We start from the raw sequence: 23,319 nt of genomic DNA, 5'->3' as shown, positions 1-23,319 counted from the left end.
CATTCGGTCATGACTACAGCAGCTTCTCAGCCTCCCAGCTTGTCAGAAATAATAGCGCCAGACATCAAATTAAGAAGGAAAAAGTTACAGTGGAAGTCAAGAAAGGCTGTTTTCCTCCTTTATGCTGAAATGCTGATGGCAAGACTGCTTTATTCCCTCATGGGTTTCCACGGCTCCTCCAACATGATTCCTCCTGGTCAAAAGATCACGCATTGTCATTCGTCTTTGTAGATCTCTCGTGCTTTCCCTTCTACGACTGTTCCATGTTGGAAAATGCTGTCACCTTCTGATTACTGCCATTCTCTGCCAGGAGGGCTTGTGAGGCAAAAGACAAAGCTGTAGCTAGGCAGCATTTCACACATGGCCAATTTTGGGAAAGCGGGAGAGAGTGGTAAGAAGGAGCTGCCTCAGACATGCCTCCAAGTGGCTGGGTGAAGGCATTCTCTCCAGCCATTTTTGGGCTGTGGAGAGGAAAGCCACCTACACGCCTCAGCCTCACCACAGGGTGCTCTGACCCACTGTCCCATTCATATGGCTGGGAGACCAAGCCCCCAGGGGGTACTGCTGTGCCCCGTGGGAATGCTAGTGCCTGTTGAGGGCAGGGCAGGATGCCAGAGCCTCACTGAAACCATATGGAGACAGTCATACCGAACTGAGGTGTCTGACAAACTTAGTCCTGCATGGCTTCTCCTGTGATCCATGTCCTCCATAGGGTGGTTCAGAGGTAGCGCCTAATTTAAGGAGTGGTATCAGGGAATGTGAAAACATTTTCAGCTGTCAAAGCTCATTAGGATTTTACCTACATGTCTCCTCCCAGCAACGGCATCTCAGCAGGATAGTGCCCCCCCAACAAGACACAGTATCGGCCCCAAATGCTGCTGAGGGCAGAGTACCCCCTGGGCCACCCAAACCCCTCCCAGCTACATCAAAGGGCTCTCCCCAGAACTTATTCATGAGCTTTCTTTAGAGTCTGCCCAGCTCAAAAGCACGGTGGCGTTAAATTGTATATGCAATTTTTTTTTTTTTTTAAACAAACGAAGCCTCCAAGCCTGACAGGCAAGGGCAGAGATGGGATTAGGCAAACATCCTATAAAGACGGTTCCCCTTTCTGCCTGTCAGCTTGTAAGTGCTTTCTCTTCTGGAACTATACAGTACTAACTGAGCCGGAAACAGCTATTTAAAAAGTGATTATAGTGTGACATTTTTGTTTGACCTAACATCAAGCCATGTGCAGCTTAAATGTCAGCAAAGCTATTTACTATAGGGACAGACAGGCCCTAGCACGCTTAAATCTGCCCAGCGTCTTCAAACTGCTTGCTATCTCCACTCGGTGCACATGAATGACACCGGAGCCAAGATGTAAAGTACAGGGCTCCCTAAGCAGTGATGACTGACTAATATGCTGGGTGGCACAACGCCTTCAGCGAGAGGCTCACGGGGAGGAAGACAAAATAATGGATAATTGAAGTCAATCTCAGGTTAGAAAGCAGAGGCCCATGCAAAATTTTCCCTTGAAGCATGCCGATAGCTGGTGCGTTTCATCCAGGGATGTCTGAGGCGCTCAAATATTTGGACAGATATAGCAAGCAGATTTTTTTTTTTAATTAGCGTAGGAGCAGCATGGGTGCCATGAGAGAGGAGGGAGCACGGCCCCAGCCGTGGCTGCAGGTCCTGCCCTCGGCAGCCTTCCCGCAGCCCCTGCAGCCAAGTGCTGCGGCCTCAGGGCTGCAGCCCCCCAGGACTGGCACAGCACAAATCTGCCTGCCTGCCTGCGGACGCCATGCAGGGTGACAGAAGGGAAGTGAGGCTTCAAAATAACAGCCGAGCAGTGGGGGAGCGTGAGGGTAATGCTGTCGATAGTGTGCATGCCTCCCCACGTGAGAACTGACAGGAATGGGGCAGCTTCAGATCCTGCAAGGATGCACGAGCACGTACGGCTATAAAGTGATAGAGAGGTACGCAGTATCATGAGCTCTCCCTGGAAGACAATGAGCTGGTTTGCAACGGATGAAGATAAGTATGCTTATAGGTCCTTCATGGGACCAGAGGCATATATTTGGACAGCGTTCCCGTCTGACCTTCTCCTCAGAGCCTAAAATAACAAACAAATCAGTGTGCCTTTATTTTGAGAAAACATTGCTCACAGTAATAAGGGTGGGCGGGGGCACTGGAAAGGAAGCAGAGCTGTGATAAAACTTCCATTTTGTTATCTCTTGCATGTCAGAAAAAAACTTGCATTATAGTTCAGAAAGCCTCTCAGGGTTTATTTTTCTTTATATTGTTATATGCACGATCACATCTGATTTTGGAAGCTAAGCAGGGTCTGACTCGGCTGGCATTGGGGAGACCACTGAAAATGCAGGAGACTTCGAGCAGGATCTGTGTGCTCATACGAATACACAGTGCCAAAAAGTATGATTGGGGGGGAATGACAAGAATATTCACAGCTTTTCCATACTTTATTTTTTTTTCTCCATATATAGCAACTGAAATAACACCATGACCAAAAATAACATCATGAACCTTAAATGGCCATTTTTTTCAAATAATAAGAAAAAAAAGAGACTGCGCATGAACACTGGTTAATACTTTCCAAAGAGCACAGAAAAAGCCTTTGAGCAAACTGATCATCAGGTCATTAGAGATAGGAAATAAATTCTTTAATTTCTGTCTGCTTGCTATTTACTTTACTAAGTGCTGACAGTGCCAGGGGACTGTAAAACTCCCTTTAAAACCCCTTTAATAAGTGTAAACAGTATAAACTTTTTAACAGAAAAGATATGAGAGGTAGCCAGAGGATTTTTTTAATGTGAAGTTTACTGTTATTCTTGGTGTTTTCAGTGACAAAGGGCTAAATTATATCATATAAATGTTCCTTCCTTCTTGCTTTACCTTAGAAAATTCCAGAAGATCAAGGCTGGTCTGTTATGATTCTGCTTGGAGGCTCCAAGCAAGAGGTAGAACTTTGACAAAAGTTTCCTTCATTAAAAATATAACAAATGTAGCTAGAACTCCCTTCCTCTCTTGCATTCTTATCAAATGTCATCAGTGGGTACCCCTCAGATCCTTAGTGGGTCTTGTGGTCCTGGGTGAGCCTCATTATTTTTTTTTTTGTTGCCTCCTCCCGTTCCCAAAAGTTAAAAAGGCAAAACTGATGATGAAAGTGTTACAAAGAAAACAAACAGCAAACAGACCTCTGAGTATCTTTCTTTCACTTTTAAACAAGAAATAAACACAATACAGCAAGGCAAGCTTCACATGCTGTAAGCCTCTCCCAGGTGTCTGAGATGCCCTTGTTTAGTTTTGCAGCCCTAGTCTGTTGCATCGAATTGTGAGGGATTTCTAAATCCTGATTTGGATGCATCCCACAGCAGCAGAAAGAAACTGACAATTACTGAAGCAAGGCAAGTTGTTTTCAGTTTAGCAGGTTTTTTTTTTTTCCAAGCCAGGCTTGTGGTTTCATTTAAAGTTTGAATGCTTCCATTCTCTGAGAAGCCCAGTGGCTTTTCAATAGCAGAAGATCAAATGATGTTAATCGGGCTGAATGACCTAACCCTCTAATTCAGCTGCCTTTTTACATTAGAAATGTTCTGCTCATGTAAGATTGATTTGCTCTTAAATTGACTTTTTTTTTTTTTATTGTATAATGCGTTGTTCTAAAGTTCTACTCCTGGTTCCGCAGATCTGGTACACAAATAAGGGCAGACCACTTTATCTTCATTTTGTAGGTTTAGATAGGCTAATCCTAAGGGTTCTGATAGAAGATCTCTTGTTAATCACAGAAAGCCCAGGATGTTATGCAACAACAGTGCGAAGAACATTGTTATTTTTGGTAGTGATCCTACGGGTTATCTACACTGAACAGGGCTACTCTGGTCAGCTATTGCCGACTACAGGAAAGCTACCATAAGGGTAATTTCTCCTCAGCCTTCAGATACACCTTCCATTGATGTTCTCACACGTTTCACCAAAGACTGAAACAAGCTCCTCGCTTTTCCTGTTTCATTTTTGTTCCCTCGCTTTTTCTGATGTAGTGGCTCTGGTGTGGCACCTCATGCAACGGAGCTACCGCACCATTGCTGGGAAAGGGCGGCTGGAGCAATGTCCCCACTCCTTCCATGCTGTGCATCTGAGAGGAGATCGTAGATGGCAGCCACACCTGACGTGCAGGATCACAGGAGAGAAAACAGTCCACTGGGTTGTTCTGTAAACAACTGATGGCTTATGAGATGCCATCAGAGATCGCCTCATGCTGGCATGAAGAAGGGGGCAGCTAGGTGACCCTCTCAAATGCAGGCTGTTAGATGTGGTATGTTTTCTGACCCTGTAACGCCAGAAGAGCTCCTGAGCTCTACAAGCACCAACAGACAGACCATCAGCACTGGTTGTGTCTACTGACATTCACAGCAGCGTCCTCTAACGAAGGCCACGCAAGGGGAGGCTAGTCGATTTATAGGCCACCTGCATTTAACTGTATTAATCAGTTCCCATGCACACGTTTGGAACTAAAACTCTACAAAGCCTGGTGACAGCCATCACTTCCGCAAGCAGCACACAGGTGTCTGCATTCCTGCACAAACCCAAAGGCGAGACCCTCCAGAAGTACAAGGCTCTGTGGTCAAATCAGTGTTAATTGCCAGCATAAATTAAGTGTCATTTACTTAGCCCTAGGCTGGATTTGGCCAATATTTACAGATAACAGCCAGCTCATAGTTAACACTATCAGTGTTAGCCTACTTCCTACCACCTTGCCTGCTTGACCTGTAGAGCAAGTCTCAGCAGAAGACGTCCAACCCTCGGCACAGATGTCAGCACGTGGTGCCTCTCTCGCTTGCTTTGACCATCTACGCAGGGCAGCACGGGGCTCCCTGGGCACAAGGACACACAGCCCGGCATCTGCAAGGTGTGTGGCAGAGGGGAGAGCTACGGGGCACGCACCGACCTGTCACTCCAGTGGTATGCTCTTCTCTGTACCATTACTGAGGATTCTTGCAACAGATTTTTCATTAGCTGCTTCTACACTGTTGCTAAGATTGCCTCAGGTAAAGAAAGAGATAATACAGTCTGGAGAACTAAAATGACCATTTACAGTGTTGGGCAGGTGCTCTTCAAACTTTTAGGTGCTAAGCAGGACATCAGGGATGTTGTTCCTGCCTGTTGGATCTGCAACACACAATCGTTTTGCTATATCCCATCAACTACACATAGATAACAGTTTTCTTTCTTTTTTTTCCTTTTTTTTTCTTTTCTGCCAGATGGTAACAAATGATTCCAATCAATTAATTACTTTGCCTGAAGATATTCTACCAACCAAGATTTGTGGTGTGCATGTTGGGAGAACACGTAAGAGTTTTCAAAATCCCAAGTGTTGCTGTTGGCGTTACATAAACCACAGGCTGATTAAGATCCACCTTAGAAGTAGTTAATGGGTCTGTCCTCAGTAGTCTGGCACTTGTGGAGATGATTTTCGTATTACTGTGCCAAGTGTGTAAAACATCCCCTTTTCCCCAGTGTTATTTTTCTTAAAGAAACTGAAGAATAATTTCAGCCTGGCATTGCATAGCAGCAAATGTGGTCGAAGCAGAAATTTGTGGGCAGAGAGCGCCATCTCCAGCTACCAAATAATAATTACTCTGCAGTAACAAAAACTAAGTTGGTATTTCTCCTCTGGAATTGCCATTTGTTCCAGCAAAAGACAGGGGGAAAAAAATCTGAAACTGATGAAAGGCTGAGATTTAAGTCTTAACACTATTTTAATATCCCCTAGGGTGACTTTGCAAATCCTTGCTAAAGTTTCAGAATTAAATAAAAAAGCTACTTAAAATTGCAAGGAGCTGAGCATCCCAAATTTATTTCTGTTTTCAGGCTACTTAGTCAAGAATAAAATCACATCAGATTTTAATAGAGTGAAAATTTGTACTACATTATTGTCCTCCAGCCTACAGTGATTCTATGCACCTAATACTACGTATGATGCACATGATAAGCGCTTGGAAAAGCCATAAATTATATTTCTAGTACTGTTCCAGAATGTCTGGGTAGATAACTAGTGTAGATAAGCAATTATTTCTACATACAAATTGCGTGCAGAACTACACAAATACAAATATTACAAAAATTACATATAGAAACAGTACAAACTACATTTGTTGTATTAAGAACAAGTGTATCTCGTGTACATTTTATCCCACATAAACGGTAAATAAGTTAGTGTACACTTTCAAAGCAATTCTGTGCTGCAAAACATAAACCAGGACATTATTTACAGCTGATGCCTGAGAAATCTTTCCCCACCACTATGTTAAATGATGTTGTTACGATCCTGTTAACTAGCAGCTTTCTGTTCTTCCTACCACCATGGGAAACCTCAAGTCTCCAGAGCATTCACAGCTCCAAAGGGTTCAAATGGGGCAGAGATATTAAGTGCATTAGAAAATTCATCTGTGAATGCAGGTGTGCTGCTTTTGATAGTGTTCTCTAAACTAAATGGAGAGCCAGGGTTGGGACCTGCGAGCCCAGCCTCATTAATATCAGAGAACAGTTTGTTCTAGAAACATATCTTAAGGGCATCAGTGGCACAGAAGTTACCATACAATAAAATTGAAATCATGCCTTCTCATGTGTGTTGTACAAGACTCAGCCATATTAAAAAATTGTTAAAGACTTTGCAAAAACCAATGGATTATTGGATTTAAAGGGCTATGAATCCTAAGCATGTACATTGAATAAGAAAATTCAGGAATGGTTAAAAGACAAAGTATCTGTTATCAGGTAGTCTTAAAAATAGCATTTCTGAACTAGATACAGCATCTTATTTAAAATGTAAAATACTAAATTACTCTGTGTTATTTTTATGATTGTCTGAGTTCAGAAGGTATTTGACAACCATACAGAAAACCAAAGATTCAGTTTGTAGCCACAGAGACTGCAAGATACAGAAAGAAAGTTGATGAAGCTCTGTTAGAAAGAGACTTGTAAAGGACAAGAAGGCAATCAAGAAGAGCCTTGATTATGGATTTATGAAGGACAAATCACTGTTAAAGGACAGTCTGGGAAGACCCTTGTGACGAGTCATGGGATGCAGACTGCACCCCCTTGCTTTCTAAACTCCTTCCCAGGAAGGAGCCTAGGTGCAGCTGGATCCTGACTTAGAACCATCTGTGATGAAGAGCTCAGTTCCTAAGTTCTGTCACAGAGGTGGTTTATTTCAGCTTGAGCTGGGCCCCTCCCACGAGGGACCCTGAACAAAGGAATCCCTGTGCAATTATACCCTTCACAATCTGAGTTCACACTCCCCATGCACTCTTAATGTGCTGTCCACGCATCAGTTAGTCCAATGGTAATTTCAGGGCTAGAGCGTTCTTGCTCCTCATCAGGTCCCCTCCTTATCTCTAGACAGGCCGTCTCCTTATTTTCAGAGTTTGTAGGTAGTCACTAACAGTGTGTTCTCATCCCAAAGAGGGCAAATCACACAGTAGCCTACATTAGGAATATGGCCAATAGACGGAGGAAAGTTACTGTCCTCTTCTGCTTGGTGTTGGTGAGGGCCTGGCTGGAGAGAGTTTGATGTTTCCCCAGATAAAGATGGGTCATCTCCAGTGAAGGCTATCAAGATGGTTGGGATCTAAATCACATCACCCCTGAAGGAGAGGTTGAGGGTCTCTGGGTCTCTCTCGCCTGTTGAAGACTGTGAGGGGCCGTCTAACAGCACCTACTATCTTGAAAGGGGTTTAGAAATATGATTCTCCTTGGTAGCGATAGGCAATGCAACAAGAAACCATGGGCAGAAGTGGCTTGGGAAGCCCAGAGAGGACATTATGAAACAAATTATTTACTAGGAAAGCAGTTAACCTAGACAAACTATGAACTTTTTATCTTGGATGGTTTCAAGAGCTGTCAAGACAAAACTGCAACAGACGTGACTTACTTCTAGCGGGGAGGCTGGACTGTGCAACACCCAGAGGTCCTTTCCAACCAACCTGTTTATGAATGTGCACAAATAGAAAGCTGATGACTTTCCTGGTCTATGAGTCTTGTTTATTGTGGGAAGATAGCCTTCAAATAGTCACCAAAATGCTGTCTGGACTTTATTATGAATTCGAGAGTGTGTTTTAAGTATACACGTGAATAAAAATAAAAATACTCTGCCATCTGTTGATCTCCGGCAAACTGCAGATGTTCTTTTCTGAAGGCACAGTACTTCACTGCCAGATTTAAACCCGTATCTGCTGTTTCAGTGGGCAATATAAAAACAGCAGAGAAATGTAATGTGTTTTGAAAAGCCAGCGGTTGTAAAGTAATCCGATGTGTTATTTATGAAACTTGTAAAAGTGATGGCAGTGCCTGTAGCCAGACTCCAGGAGTCCCCAAAATAATTGAGTGCAGCAGCTCCCGTAACTACCCTCTCTTCTCTGAATAATTACTTGAGTTTGCACTATTTACTGTTGGTTTGGTTTCCTTTTTTATTTTATTTCATTTTTTTAAGTATGCTAAAGGTCACTGAAACGCTCAGTTTTGACTAGAGGATGAGCTACTTCTGCTCTCCCCCTCATACAGCAGGGAACCCGCGGCTCCGGGGCGTGGGGCCCGGCCAGCAGCTCCTTTCCGCTCCCCCGGCGCCGCCCAGCGCCGCCGCCCGGCCCGGCCTGGCCGAGCCCGGCAGGAGGAAGGAGGCAGCGGGCGGAGACGGATGGCGGCGGCGGCGAGCGGCGGCGGCCTGCTGCCCTTCCTGCGGCTGCTAGGGCAGCTCAAGGCGAGCGGGGCGGCCGCGGGAGCGGGGCGGGAGGAAAGGGCCCGCCTCGGCGGGGCGGCGGGCCTGCTGTGGGGCCCCGGCGGCCGGGGTGGCTGGCTGGCGGAGGTTGGGGTCTGCCCGCGGCCTTTCCGCCGGTGGGCCGGGACCGGGGCCCTCAGCGGGGTTTCCCCAGCAACCGCCGGGGTGGGCTGGGGCCGCGGCTGGTGACGCCCGGCCCGGCGGCCGCGGCCTGGCAGCCGATGGAGAGCCAGGGCCTCCAGGCCCTGACCGCCGGCCGGCCGCGGCGCCTGCGGAGCGGAGACCACCGGCCCCGGTGCTGGGGCTGCTGCGGGGGAACGTGGGCGCCGGCCGGGGGAGGGCAGGGGAGGCTCAGCGGCTGGGCGTGAGCACCGTGAGGCTGAGAGGGCGCCTGGTGCTGCTGGCAGCGCATTTTCCTTGCCAGTGAACGGCCATGCAAAGGCGTCCTGTCACAGCCCGGCGGCAGCTCGGTCTTTTGGGCAGGTGTTTTTTGGCAGCACCAAAGCTCGCCAGAGCGTGGAGGTCACTGTGGGACGAAATTTCTACCGGCGTCTCTGAAGTTGGGTCCTTCAAAACCTACGTTTCTAACATTCATGTTACTGTGACGCTCTCCTCGTGCAGAGAGTACCACGGACAGGATGGGTGTACAGGAACGTGGCGAAGCCAGAGAGCGTGTCCGATCATATGTACAGGATGGCGATGATGGCTTTGGTGACCGGAGACAAGAGTCTTAACAAGGACAGGTGAGACTGCCCGTGGTTATAATGAATGTCTGTAAATGTTGTGGGAGAGCTGCAACCAAAACGTTTAAAGTAGCTGTCATCCTGAGGAAGAGTTTTTAAAACATGCTGAAGGAGTTTGAAATATTTTCCCCTCTCCTTTTCCCTCCATCTTTTGGGCAGAGTGCTGTTTGCCTGGAGAACTAAAAAGGGCTAAAGACTTCTGTTGCTAAATTCCAGGTGCTGAAGCAGTTAGGTAATGCAGAGGCTCAGAGCTGGCCTTCTCTCAAGCCATAAGTAAGTGTGTTGAGGACACTCACTTAAAGCATAGTTTGAAGCAACAGACAGCAAAGGCAAAGCCATACACCCTGTGGATTTTGACAGACTTAGTGAGCACTCAGCAGCAGTAAGGAGCCTCAGAAATCATATAGCATAGATGAGAACGCGTCATTAGTGTTGAGTAAGTTGTCAAGCTTGCTTTGTCCCTTCAGGAGCTGGTGAAAATAATGAAGGCTTTTTTGAGTATTTTGCTGCAGACTGACATAGCTACAGAGCTGGAGTGTCGGATTATATATTGAATTTGGAATGGCTCCAATCAGGTTACCTTTTACCTGTTGCAGCATTAATGTGAAGTGTATAATGTAGTTAGTTATCACATCTCCAAAAGCTGAGCATGCAAAAGCTAAGTGCATGGTTTTTTAGGGCTATGCTCTTGTATGAACTGTATTTGTACTCCAGTCTACATTTACAAGCATCAGTAGCTACAAATCAGGAATTAAAGTAATGTTGAGGTTGAAACGACTTCCTTTAGCAAATAAGTGAAAAATGTTATGTAAAATTTAAAGGAACCACCCTGTAAAATATATGAAGGGGATGAATTATGCAGTTTCTTAGGTTTTTGAGTAACAAGATATAACTTAAAATGCTGTAAAACAGTTATTCTTTCTTTGCTTCCTGTCAGATGCATCCGATTAGCTTTGGTTCACGATATGGCTGAATGCATTGTTGGAGATATTGCTCCTGCTGATAATATCTCAAAAGAGGAGAAACACAGGAGAGAAGAGGTATGGGCATAAGGCGCGAAGTCACATCTGCAAAGCATTCTGCATATTTTTAATGTTCTGGTGGTAGTGAAGAGACCCTCTAAGCAATATAATACTGCCATTGGCATTGGACAAGTATGCTACAAACAACCAAAATTTTCAACTCCTGGTTTTTGTATGTGTAATGTCACCAAGTACAAAGTTAGGAAGGAGAACCTCTGCAATAATCTTTATGTTGGCTACTTAGATTCATAGAATAGTTTGGGTTGGAAGGGACATTTAAAGGTCATCTAGTCCAACACCCCTACAAGGAGCAGAGACACGGGACACTTATGCCTGAACTAGCTTGAATTAGTTTGTTGACCAGCCTTACCAAGAGGTGGGGAGCAGGGAGTTGGTGCATGGAGAAGGATGGATGACAGTTCGTGGCAAATCCTTTGTGTGGTGCCAGTTTGTGTGGTTGTGACAGAGACTTAATTTAAACCATTTGCACAGGACTCCAGACACAGGGGCACAAGTCATGAGTCTGTGAGTGCAGTGTGCCTAGAGTTATTTTATTTTTGGCCTTATAGGTATCCAAACTGTTGGCTTGTCATTTCTGGTTTGCTGTATTACTTGAAGAAAGTTTAAACTACTCTTCCAGCCACAGCTAGAGGGCAACGTGATGCCTCAGAAACTTCAGAGGCTGCAATTAGCTCTTCAAAGAGGGTAAAAGATGTTGCAGTGATTATTTCCCCCCCACTCACTTTTGTGCTTATCTGTTTAAAACTTGGGATTGAGGGGCTATGACTAACTCTATGAGCAACCTCTTTGCTGAGAAAGTGGAAATTAAAGGTCAATGGGGTATTCAGCATTCTTGAACTACTATCTTCACTAACTGCAACTTTGGTATTTCTTTTTTTTCAATATACTTCCTAGTGTGTTCTTATACTAAACAAAAAATCTCTTTCCTGGAAACCTCCAAAGGTTTCTTTTGTCACTGAGGATCAGACTTCAGCTTTGCCTAGAGGGAATTCTCATTTGTATTTAGGCAATGAAAAAGGTATTTTGATGCCTAAGTATGTTTAAGAAATTTTCTTAAGTATTTGCAGCTCCTTCTGCTCCCATTTCACTCAATGAGAATTTTGCTGTTGACTTTGTGGGAAGGAAAGTCAAACATTAAACATTTAGGCTGACTCTGAAATACTGTGTTGTAAAAATACACCAAGGGTAACAGTTTCATGAGGTGGCTTTGAGACGAATTATCAATATGCTACTTCCGCTGCAGACTTGTCCTTTTTTTCTCTTTGCTCTACAACTGACGTTGAGCTGGTTCTGAAGATTGCTGCTTGTGCAGTAGGTTTAATCAGCTAGGCTCACCAAGGCTAAGGCAGCAGAAAATGAACTCTATTTAAAAAAAAAAAAAAAAGATTATTTAGTGGTGGTTTGTTGTTTTTTTTTTTTTTGCCAGGTAAGTAATTTTGGCTTGCTAACCTTGAAATCTGATGAGCTTCAGAGCTGGAAGGAGGTGGGAAGGAATGAAACCTTCATGCTTCAGTGATGGGGAGCAGCTGGTTCAAATCAGCCATATTGTGACACTATATGCTGTATTTGAAGTGGAGAAACAATCATGGCACAAAACCTTTGTCTTGCCTGTGATGTTGATTGTTTCAGAAGCAGCGTTACTAGGAAAACAGTAGAAATAGCACAAAAATGAGACTGATTGGCTGTGAGAGCACAAAGAGTGTGCAGAACAACTGCTGCTTGCTGATTATACCATGTTTCATATTGCGTTAAACCTTGTACCAAGATTTTTGTTGTTGAACACATGGTATCTCAGTCTGGGAGCACTGTGTTTTATTGCTACAGAGTATTAAATGGATTTTTTTTCTCTGTTTTTCAAAACCAGAGATTTTTAAAGGCTTTTGTTGTGTTGCCAGTCAGTAGCTGTTCTTAGCCCTGCTACTGGAGACGTGCTAGTTGAGTGTTTGAGAGGGGGCAGTTCCTTGCCAACACTAGGAGTTAGTATTTTGAAGCTGCTTCTGTGAACTGTACCTATAACCTATTAATTTCAAATGTTGCCTCCAGTAGTTAAATCTGGAAGGTAGAGCTGGTAAATGACAACAGTTCCCTGTCATTTGACTTGCCTGTTTTGCTCTGGGATTCTTTTTGGACTCTTGAAGATATTGGATGCACTTTCAGGTTGTTTTCTTTTGTTTTCTAACAATTCACTTAAGCAGCTCCAGAAAAGATCCCCCACTGGATGGTCCTACTGTTTATCTGGTGGATTTATGTACATGTGCACTTTAGAATAATATGCTGTGTAGTGTATGTTTCTACAAACTTGCTAACAAGTAGTTAATTCTTAAAGAAAGATAATTATAAAAATGTACTTTCTCAAAAAATGGATAAATGGCAATGGCTTTTTTTTTTTTTGTTTCAGGCAGCTATGCAACAGTTGACACAGCTTCTATCAGAGGACCTCAGAAAAGAAATCTATGAACTCTGGGAAGTAAGCTTGCATTCTTTTAATCCTTTGCTAAAATGCGGAGTGGCCCATTGTCCTCTTCCTGTTTACCTGTGGAACTGTGTCATCTCTTCTTTTGACCTCAAGCAAGGTAGATTAATTTCCGTGGGAGTTAAAGCTAACTGTATGAGCCAAGGCCACTTTGGAATCCTTTTCAAAAAAACCTCCAAACTGATAAAATAACCAGCTTCTGCCTTTGGCCTCTGAAATTCCAGATGAACCTGTCCAGGGCTTGGTTTGTACAACTGAAGGAATAGTTTGTCCACTGCATCCAGCCTTCTTGGATATAGATCTGGGGTTTTTTACTACGTGATCTCTTTTGTTCACATCTGGCCCTTTGCAGCTTATGATCTTTTAATACAGGAAAAAATAATGGGAGCTGATGATGCTGTGGAGCATTTTCTGCTTTTTATGCAAGTAATAATTTATGTGGCCTCCATTTCTTTATTATACAGCCCGTTAGGCTAAAATATTTAGTAGTAACTTCTGGTTTAAACTTAAATGTTGTGCACTGACACGGAACAGTGCTTTCCTACAAACAACACAGATTGCTGGCTGGTCTTGGGTACCTTAAATGTTTGTATTGGAAAGTATCTTCTGTATTTGAAGGTGATTTAACTTTTTGATGTGAACTCATGCTGTTAGTTCATAAAATCTTATACTTGCAAACCAGGGATTATTAGATTATTTCCAAACAATTCACGTTTATAATTACTATGCTTTATCTTTTCGTGGCATGCAGTCACATAACGACAAGTGCATCCACAATCTCTTGTTCACATGTCGTTGCAAACAAAGGATTATATATTTCTTGGACTCTGTGACCTGAAACTGTGTTTTAGGCTGATATTCTTACTTTTCTACTTGGACTGTATTTGAATTCCAGATACTTGTAGCCAATTTCTGCCTTTTGTTACAGCACCCTGTTTGTTTGGTTTTTTTTTTTCCTTGCTATAGTTATGTGGTCCAACTGGCAATGGGAATGGGTTTTCAGTGCTGTAATTCAAGGTAAAGGGGGTAAATCAGCATAACCAAATCTGGGAAATAATGTGTGTGCATTTGTTTAGTGATCACTGTTTCCTTCTCCCTTGGGAAGCTGTTATAATTGCGGAAAAGGAGTTTTTAATAGATAAGATTAGTCCTGTAGGACTTTTGTGCACATTTTTTTTTCTTTGTCTCAATCTTCTCTTCAGATTGTGTAAGAGCTGGTTCAGTACGCAGTTAATTCCTCAGCATGTTAGTTTTTTATCATTCTTATTAACCGTTATTTAACATACACACACTTTTGATCATTTGTTCTTTGTTTCTACCTTCAGGGTAACTTACTGGCATTGAGCCTCCAGTGCAACAGTATAAGTGTAACCCACATAGCAGCAAGTGTAACCTAAAAATCTAATAATCACATGTAGTCCTTTTAGTCTTATTTTAAGTGGAACAACTAGATGCTTCTTAAAAAGAAGAAAAAAAATAAGAAATAAAAGAGGCAGAAAATAACAAGTGTCTGCTCACTTGGTATGATAGTCTGCTCTCAGCTAGCCAGAGGCACTTCCCTCTGACTTCTTTTTGTGAGTGAAGGAAGTTATGGCCCTGAGCTGAACAGTGCCTGGGACAAGATCTGTTGACGCTTTTAGCAAGTCCTTCCAGCACTGCTCTGTCCTGGTCTCTGCCCCTCTTTCACTTTCAGCCTGAAGAGGACTATTGCTTTGGGCTCTATGGGTCGGCACTCTGCAAGTGTAGCGTAGGGGAGAAAGGTAGTAGAAAGATGCCTCTGATATATATTCACTTCATAACTTAATCCAGAATACGTTTGAAAAAAACATCAACGTAAATGAGTCAGCACACTTCAGCTCTATCTTGCTTTTTTATTTTCAAGAGCAAAAGCACAGGAGTCACTTTTAAAAGCTAGACTGTGGTGTTTGAGAGACAAGTTACTGTTTTTCCAAGGTATAGTGTTATTTCACACTCTTAAACACCTGTGGGGAGGAAACGGTAGGTGTTTATTTAAGCACTGTGCACAGTTGCACATATAATAGCTGATGTTTCTTGAGGTTTATGTGAGCTGAGGTATGAATAAAATCTGGTGGGTTTTATGGCACAAAGAGCTTGGTAACAGGTTGATACTCCCAGTTGATTGCTGGGGGTGGGACAGACCTTTACAAGCAAACAGCAATAGTTCTCCTTCTCCTGAAGTTCTCGTTTGTAATGCTGCCAAAAGGGTTTGTTCTCTTTGATGACGAAAAAAAAGGAGTAGAAAAAAAATAGATTTAATAAAATAAGGAGTAGTCTTTAAACAATTTAGATATATGGCAAAACTCATATTGAAAGGAGGAAAGAAAGATAAAAATGTTGAAATTAAATTGGTGAGTAAAATAGTGATCAAAACATGAATGAAAATTCAAAGCATCATTCAAATTCAAGTAGACTAGTATATGAATCGATGGCTCTTAAAATCTGGATTTCTGACTTTCAAAGGTAAAGCAATAAGCATAAGAACAAACAGGCTCCTAGTAGTATGTCAGACGAGGAAATGACCATGACACTTGTCTGAGCATCACTGTGCTGGAGTTACAACCCAGGATCTTGCCCCTATGACTGACACTCACAGATGTCTTCGTAACATGCAGAAAGAGTTGCCATATTCTTTGGTCAGCAAGTAAAACTCTTCCTGCACTTGCGCTGCTCCCATCTGCAGAACTGCTGTATGTCATGGGTTGTGTGGATCTGAAAGCGCAGATGGGGCCGGTGTGTACTGAAGCCTCTGGTCTGATTATTGGTGGTGTTGATGAGCAATGGGGTCAGATCTGCTGAGAGTGTCAAGGTGATGGTAACCTGCACGAAAAGAAGCCTTCTTCTGCGGTTGGTTTTGGAAGACAGAAGACTAACTGATGAGACATCAAATATAATGCAGTGGATTTAGAAAAGAGAGGATGAAATGGCAAACCCATCTGCAGGCATCACTGGAAGCAAATGACAGCAAAATTGTTTGAGACTAGAAATGTGCTTGAATCATAGAATCATAGAATGGTTAGGGTTGGAAGGGACCTTCAAAGGTCATCTAGTCCAACCCTCCTGCAAGGTGCAGGGACACCCCTGACTAGATCAGGTTGCTCAGAGCCTCATCCAGCCTGGCCTTGAATGTTTCCAGGGATGGGGCTTTTACCACCTCTCTGGGCAACCTGTGCCAGTGTTTTACAACTCGCATTGTAAAAAAAATTTTCCTAATTTCCAATCTAAATCTACCTCCCTCTATTTTAAAACTATTACCCCTCATCCTATCACAACAGGCCCTACTGAACAGCCTCTCCCCATCTTTCTTGTAGGCCCCCTTGAGGTACTGGAAGACCGCTATCAGGTCTCCCCAGAGCCTCCTCTTCTCCAGGCTGAACAGCCCCAACTCTCTCAGCCTGTCCTCACAGGAGAGGTGCTCCAGCCCTCTGATCATCTTTGTGGCCCTCCTCTGGACCCTCTCCAACTGGACCATGTCCTTCTTGTGTTGGGGGCTCCGAAACTGGACACAGTACTCCAGTGGTGGGGTCTCACCAGGGCAGAGTAGAGGGGGAGAATCACCTCCCTCAACCTGCTGGCCACGCTCCTCTTGACTCGCAAATATATGCAGATGATGACTGGAAAGAGGGAAAAGATAGCAGAGAGATTAAAGAACTTAAGGGGTTTCCTCCCCTTCAGACTTTAACAACTCCCTTCCCTGTCTTCTGGGAGAGACATAAAGACATAAGCAGCTCAGACAGATTAGACCAAAGAGATTAAGAAGGAGTGACAGGAGAAATGTAAAGAACAACTCCTTATAAGAACAGCATGTGGTGTAGAAAAGTGCAAAATAGGTCTTAAAAACAGGCAGTGGTAATGCCTAGACACACGCTGCGGTAATTCATAGCCTTAACCAGGCCTGAAAAGATCTTTGTATGTAAGATGTTTTTAAATGGAACCAATTATTTAACTTTTATATTATGTAGGTTGCGTCCATATCATCCCTGATTCAGCCAAAACACTTGGTATGCTTTTAACTTAAAGTATGCAGAAGAATTGTGTTCTTAAGTCCTATTACATTTAATAGAAATTTGGCATGTACTTACTTCAAGTGTTTTGCTGAAGAGCAGTCTTAAAAGGAGAGTGAAAGAAATAACTATTGTGAATATTTATGGAGTGGCTTGTACTAATGAGGAAAATTCTAGATATATAAAAAGCTTCTAATACTCTGTTTCAGAACAATAATTTTTTTTCTTATAACTGCAAATCTGTTCAGGAATATGAAAACCAGCGTACTGCAGAAGCCAAGTTTGTAAAACAGTTGGATCAGTGCGAGATGATACTGCAAGCATTTGAGTACGAAGAGTTGGAAAACACACCTGGCAGACTGCAGGATTTTTATGATTCAACTGCTGGTATGACATTTGGGCTTCTTTTTTTTTCCTTACTTAAATGAAATGAAATATATAAATTGCCTTTTTTTTTTTGATAGACATTCAGAGCAAGTGAGCACTAGTTATTTTACTTGTTGCGCAAGTACCCTAAATGTTTTGGGGGAAACTTAATGCAGTGTGAAAATAATTTACATTTCTCTGTATGTATTGAACCTGAATTTCATTTGTGCCAAGTACCTTTTACCTCACTTTTTACCTAGAGAGAGACCCAGCTTTCATTACAGGTGCCTATGTTTGAGGATCTCCCTGTACCATCAGAGGGCTATAAGGAGGCTTCAGTCTTCACTGATGCTCTGTCAGCTTGTTTCTACTTTGTTAGTGTTTCATGAGCCAGTGAAATAGAATGGGTTATCCCTACGTGAGCTATGTCGTCTTGTGTAACTTGCCCAAGGTGCATGCAAGAATAAGCCCAGGGAAATGTTTCAGGTGCTTTGTGTTTCAGGTATTACTTTTTATTCTATCCACTGCTGATAGAGGAAAGGAAGAATAGGTAAAATAATAGTCTTTATTATTTTAGCAAGGGAGCTGGACACCAGAAAAGGTCTGTAACTCTAAGTCATCCTATTCTGGGAAAAACTAGGGACAGACAAACTCGAGGAGAGGACCAGCAATCACCAGACACAGCCCCTGACGAGTCCCATGTGTACTTTGGTGACTCCTCAGGGAAATAATAAGCTCTCTGAAAAATGCAATAATTTGGTTAGGGAAGAAGGACAAACAGGACAACATCAGCACAGCTGGAACACTTGGTTTTCTAATTGACATCTCTGCCCTCCTACTAGAACCCAGTAACTTAAGCTGGTGTCTCAGTAGAGCCTGCAGCATAAACCCTACATGCGCCTGTAATTGAGGTGGTTTCCTGTAGCAGGATACATAGCATGGGATTGTCCTGGCCAGGGTGCATCCTTTTTTCAGCTCTTAAGTGTCCTAATAGAGACGAAATATTTTTATAAGTTTGGGGGGAAAAATAGCTGTAACTACTCTTACAGTTATTCCATAATTGGAGTAAAATGGGAGTACTCTCTTTTTTAAAATAATAACTTGGTGCTTATTTTGAGCCTAAAGGAGCATCACTGGCAAGCTTTCACACATAGGAAAATGAGAGCATTTTTAATTCACTTTCCTTTTCTTTTGTTTTGCAGGAAAGTTTGTTCACCCAGAAATGCTCCAGCTTGTATCTCAGATTAACGCAGAAAGGAATGAAAAAATAGCTGCTACATCTCATCCACATTCCTGAGGTGTTCCTAAACACTGTAGCTATAATAAATAACTTTGTTTTACATTCTGTGCATTGTTTTTCCTCCCATAACATCACTAATTCTGCCAGCAGATTTTTTTTTTCTGTGCAATCACTGCGGAGTGTCTCGGGACCACTTAGATAGGAGCAGGTAGGATAGTTACCTCCCAGATCAGAGGTTGTGTCAAGGACCAAATATTTACAATGAGTTTGTTTGGGTTTTTTTCTTTTTTTAATCAGCCTCTGATTGATGCAGTCTCAGTTACAAATAGACTCTCCACTGAGGAAATTCAGGTAAGTTTAAAATTTAGCTGATTGCAGTCTAATTTGTTATGTAGTGCACTAACTGGGACAGGTAGTCTTGTCCTGTCACTTCTAAGTATGTGTGGATTTATGTAGCTTCTGTATCAAATGGGTTAATATCTTTTCAGTGTTTTACCTGTAAAGGAGACCAATGACCATGTTTCTCTAGGAGCTCTTGACAGAGCCAGACTTAGAAATGAGATTTCTTTGGAGTGCTTAAGCCTGAAGAAGTGGTGGAGGATAAAACTGTTCATCTCATTAATTACATTTTTCTCAATACATTTATTGTTTCTTACAGTTTTTCCACTGTTCACCTTGTATCAGGGAATGCTGCTGACGTTTCCATAAGGCCTGTATTCCTGACTCCCTCTCACCCCAGACTGGCAATTTTACAGGCTCTTGTGCAGGTAATAGATCATCACAGAGTAGCTCAGGTTAGGAGGGACCTTTGGAGCTTGTGCACCCTAATGCAAAAGCCCAGGCAGAGCTGGCCGTCCCTTGTTAGCGCTGGTACACACTGGTGCTGATTCTGCTGTAAAGGAGTTTTTAGCAGAAGTAATAATGCTAATGTGAAAGTGCAGTACGGTTGACAAGTAAAGCTGTAGTGGTGGTTAATGTCATAATGAGGCCAGACTGCATTACTGACTTGCGTCTTGTGTGCTGCTGGAGATGAGGGTGATGTCACAATTACCACGTAATGAAAGTTTGCACCAGGAAAAATTGCATAGTAGAGACCTGGAGCTGGCTTCTCTGTCTTCAGCCTCATGTCAAAGGAGGCAGCATAAAACTATAAATTCAATTGTCATCCCCTTGAAAGGTAGGTAATTTAGCTGAGCAGACATCCTCAGGCACTGTGACTCAGGAAATGTCTCCGCGCAGACCTCGGGGGCCTGACTGAAGCTCACGCTGCGTTCTGCAGCTGGTGCCTTTGGCAGAGGCAGAGAGCGCTGTGCAGAGCTGCTGGGGGCTCTTGTCTTAGCAGCTGGCACAGGGCACAAAATCTGCAGAGCGCAGTGGTCCAGGTGAGACGTGGGACGCCTGCTCTGCTCAGGGAACTCCGCAAAGCAGCAGTTGTGCCCTGGGGAGGCCCTGGAAGAACAAGCTGCACTTTACTGAGCAGTACAAAACTGTTTAGTTGTTACTGGCAGCTGCTTGTCAACTGCAAGAGCGATGGAGTGGGCCCAGCGTTCTTCAGCATTTTTATTACACCAAGATACATCTAAAGCATAATCTCCATTAGTTTGTATTGCATGCCAAGCATGAAAGAGCTACAGATGCTTGGGAACAGTCTTGACAAAAGAGCAGTAGTCTTAAAAAGATGTTTGATAGAAACACAGTGCAAGCACTACCCCAGCAGGAACAGTCAGGTCCTCCAATGCAGCAGTAGGCGTTACTGGCTGGGGATACGCAGTTCTGCAGGAGGAGTCAGCAGTGCAGTAACGCAAGGTAAATACTACCCTGGGAAAGAGACAGGATTTGGGTGTGCGTTGTGTGGGGTTTGGTTTTGTTCAAATAAATCCAGCAGGTTTTATGTAAAAGTACATTCCCTGCACTGCAGGTGCAACTGTGTGTCCGTTTTGGGCACTGCATTTTAATAGGAACTGGTCAGAGTGAGACTGGAGGAGGAAGTGTGATCAGAGAGCATGAGCTGTGATGACAGGTTCACGGAAGGGTTAGCAAACAGCCCGTGGGGCTTCAGGCTTCCTACTGCAGTACCGAAGTGCACTGTTCACATATCGGAAAAGTGTGCTAGGCCCTGGCCATGTGACCTATGAGAGGAAATCGCCTCCTCCTGTCTTTCTCCTGATCTCCATATCAGCATGGAGCATACACACAGTGGCAGGTGCTGCAATGACAGTAACATGGAAGTATTTATATGGAAGAGAAGCTTGTCTGGCCATCTTGCCTCCTCTAACAGTCATACTTGCACCAGCTCTTTAAATTATGCTGTTAATTAACATAGTTTAAAGCAATATACTGCTTTCCCAGAAGCATTTGTCTGTGTATGTATATACATTATACATAAACACATAAATAACAGGAAGTATAAATCAGTGTCCTGTACAAGGTGATAGTGCTTGGACCCCTTTTTTTTTTAACCTTGATTCGGCTGGTGGCCCAGCTCAATAGTTTTAGACCTAGAAGGTGTTTTCTGCCACACATTTCACTTTTACTCTGTTCAATTATTTTTCTCCTTTGAACCTCAACAATTTCAAAAGTTGAGCCATAGCTTTCCATGGGGAATTTCAGGTTCAGAAGGGACTGATTTTAAAAACTGTAAGAATGGCAGATTATGTTCTTGCAGTTTACCTTGATACTCTGCAGTGACATAGCAAGGCTTAGAGATGCACAGTAATACTCATAAATACACAAAAAAAGAAAACATCACAAAGTGTAAAAGAGTAAGAGAGGAATTTATTTTTAGTAAGAATATCAATAACTTCATTTGCACAAACTAAGTTGACCATTAATATCTTCTTTATTTAAATAAGTTCACATTTATGCACAGAACAATACAAAATAAGCTAGCAAACTGTCACAGGAAAACTATACTAAAAAAACCCAATGAGATTTGCTTCCATGCTGAAAATCACACTAGAGGCATTTGCTATAAATGTCCAAAGCTAACTTGTGTCCAGTAGAACATTATGAAAGGACTTCCAACTTTGTAAAAACTATAACAAAAGCTACACAGGAAAAAAAGTCACCTAAAGCCAAGTTTCCTCACAAGATTTTAAGCAGTCTGTAATGTCAAACTCACTAACACTGATTTGAAGCTTTTGCTTATGCTCAAAAAAAAAAAAAAAAAGCACTCATTTTGAAGTAGCCAAACTGTTGTCCATCCTGTCTGTTGATAAGGTTATGCTCATCTCCATCTGGTGAACAGAGTAATGCAACATGCAGACTGACACAAGCTCACTAGACAGTAAGATAGTGTCACAAGTGTGCTGCTCTTTTCTTAGGAAAAAAAAAAAGTTAAAAGGATGCAAGAAAACATGCTAAAGCAAAGCTGAGCAATGACTGGCTCTTGGCGATTAAGCAGATACAATGTGGCTGGTGGAATTATGTCCTGGAGTGAAGCACAACAAATTTGACACCAAAAGTGAAGTACCTATTCATCCTGTGAATTTGTAAGATAACAGGGTTTATGCTAGCAGCTCTGAAACGTGGACTGAAGGCATGGGCTCTCTAACCTATGGCACATCTTAAACCAAGATTTTTTGTTTTGTATTCTTTCACTTAAGGCTGTATCTTGACTGAGGCTCATAAATACACCTTCCCTTATTTTTAAGGGGAAGACAAGGAGGCAAAATTTAATATTAGAGTTTCCCTCCGCTCCACACTTACACTGTCAAGTCCTACCAAACCACAGAGAGCAAGCAATGGGACATATATTTAAACTAACACTTCTCCAGCTACAATGATCATCTTAAATCAGCAGCTGTGATCAGTTCAGTTTATGGATAACTGGGTGTCTGTTCCTGTCCTCTGTAACTCTGCTGACTAATGGGTGGAGGGCAATGCCAGACTGTACCAGTGAAGGAGAAAAAAATTTTTTTTTCTGACAATAAGTGATTTAATTCCATTAGGAAATAGATCATGTACAGACACTCCTGAGCAAAGGGCACCTGGTATGGCTGGTAAACAGCTGGTATATGGACTATTACTGGCAGCAGACATCTTTACACAGCTCTAGGTCCATCTGTCTGACGTGGCACTGAGAGGGGAGCTGGAAACCAACAGATAGAGTAAACTAAAATAAATAAGAAACAGAGACTAGAAGATTGTTGGAGGGAAGTTACATGAAAATGAAAACTATTTTAGTCACTTAACGTAGAATTTAGAGATTTATAAATTAGTGACTTATGTGTTGTTTCTATGGTGTACAAAGTACCTGATGATAAAATGGCCCATCCAAAATACAAACAGAGCAAGCAGTCTTTCTCCAGCACAAGGCCAGGGAGGCAATTTTCCAAAGCTGAGAAAACCTTGTTGCACAAGTTGGGTAGTGAGGGAGGTCTAAAAATCATTGGCTGGGCAAGTCTCTGGAGAGGCATGTGAGGCGCAGGAGGGCCCATGGTCTAACACTGAAGCTCTTCTTCGCTCTCAGGGAGTCGGGTGCCAGCAAGAGAGCTCTGAGCACTGGCATGGGCTGTAGAGCTGAGAACTTCTTCAAAACTGCCCCCTGTGTGGCTTGTTCCACCAACCTTGGTCTGAAACAAGGCAAACAAAGAGAACAGCAAGTTCCTCTGCTGAGACTGTGTAGCAAGTCCTATTTGCATTCCACCCCATGGCCATAGA

At 43.0% G+C, this 23,319-nt stretch overlaps 2 protein-coding genes across 2 annotated transcripts in view; one reads left to right on the top strand and one right to left on the bottom strand.

The window, feature by feature from the left end:
• Window positions 1-8,594: 8,594 nt before the first annotated feature.
• Window positions 8,595-18,757, top strand: HDDC2 (HD domain containing 2). Its single transcript, XM_086745021.1, has 6 exons — window positions 8,595-8,752; window positions 9,392-9,513; window positions 10,451-10,553; window positions 12,955-13,023; window positions 17,300-17,438; window positions 18,620-18,757. The coding sequence occupies exons 1-6, from the start codon at window positions 8,690-8,692 to the stop codon at window positions 18,712-18,714; spliced, it is 591 nt and encodes a 196-aa protein (XP_086601147.1). The 5' UTR covers window positions 8,595-8,689; the 3' UTR covers window positions 18,715-18,757.
• Window positions 18,758-21,412: 2,655 nt separating this feature from the next.
• Window positions 21,413-23,319, bottom strand: part of TPD52L1 (TPD52 like 1) — a 57,872-nt gene continuing 55,965 nt past the window's right edge. Inside the window, exon 8 of the mRNA XM_086744434.1 lies at window positions 21,413-23,231. Within this exon, the coding sequence (XP_086600560.1) occupies window positions 23,100-23,231 (132 nt within the window). The 3' untranslated portion in view covers window positions 21,413-23,099. The remainder of the gene's footprint in view (window positions 23,232-23,319) is intronic.

This window comes from Chlamydotis macqueenii, chromosome 3 (genome assembly GCF_036417535.1).
Source record: "Chlamydotis macqueenii isolate bChlMac1 chromosome 3, bChlMac1.mat, whole genome shotgun sequence".
Lineage (NCBI taxonomy): Eukaryota > Metazoa > Chordata > Aves > Otidiformes > Otididae > Chlamydotis > Chlamydotis macqueenii.
The sequence above is the reverse complement of the archived record's forward strand: the minus strand, read 5'-3'. Positions and strand labels throughout refer to the sequence as shown.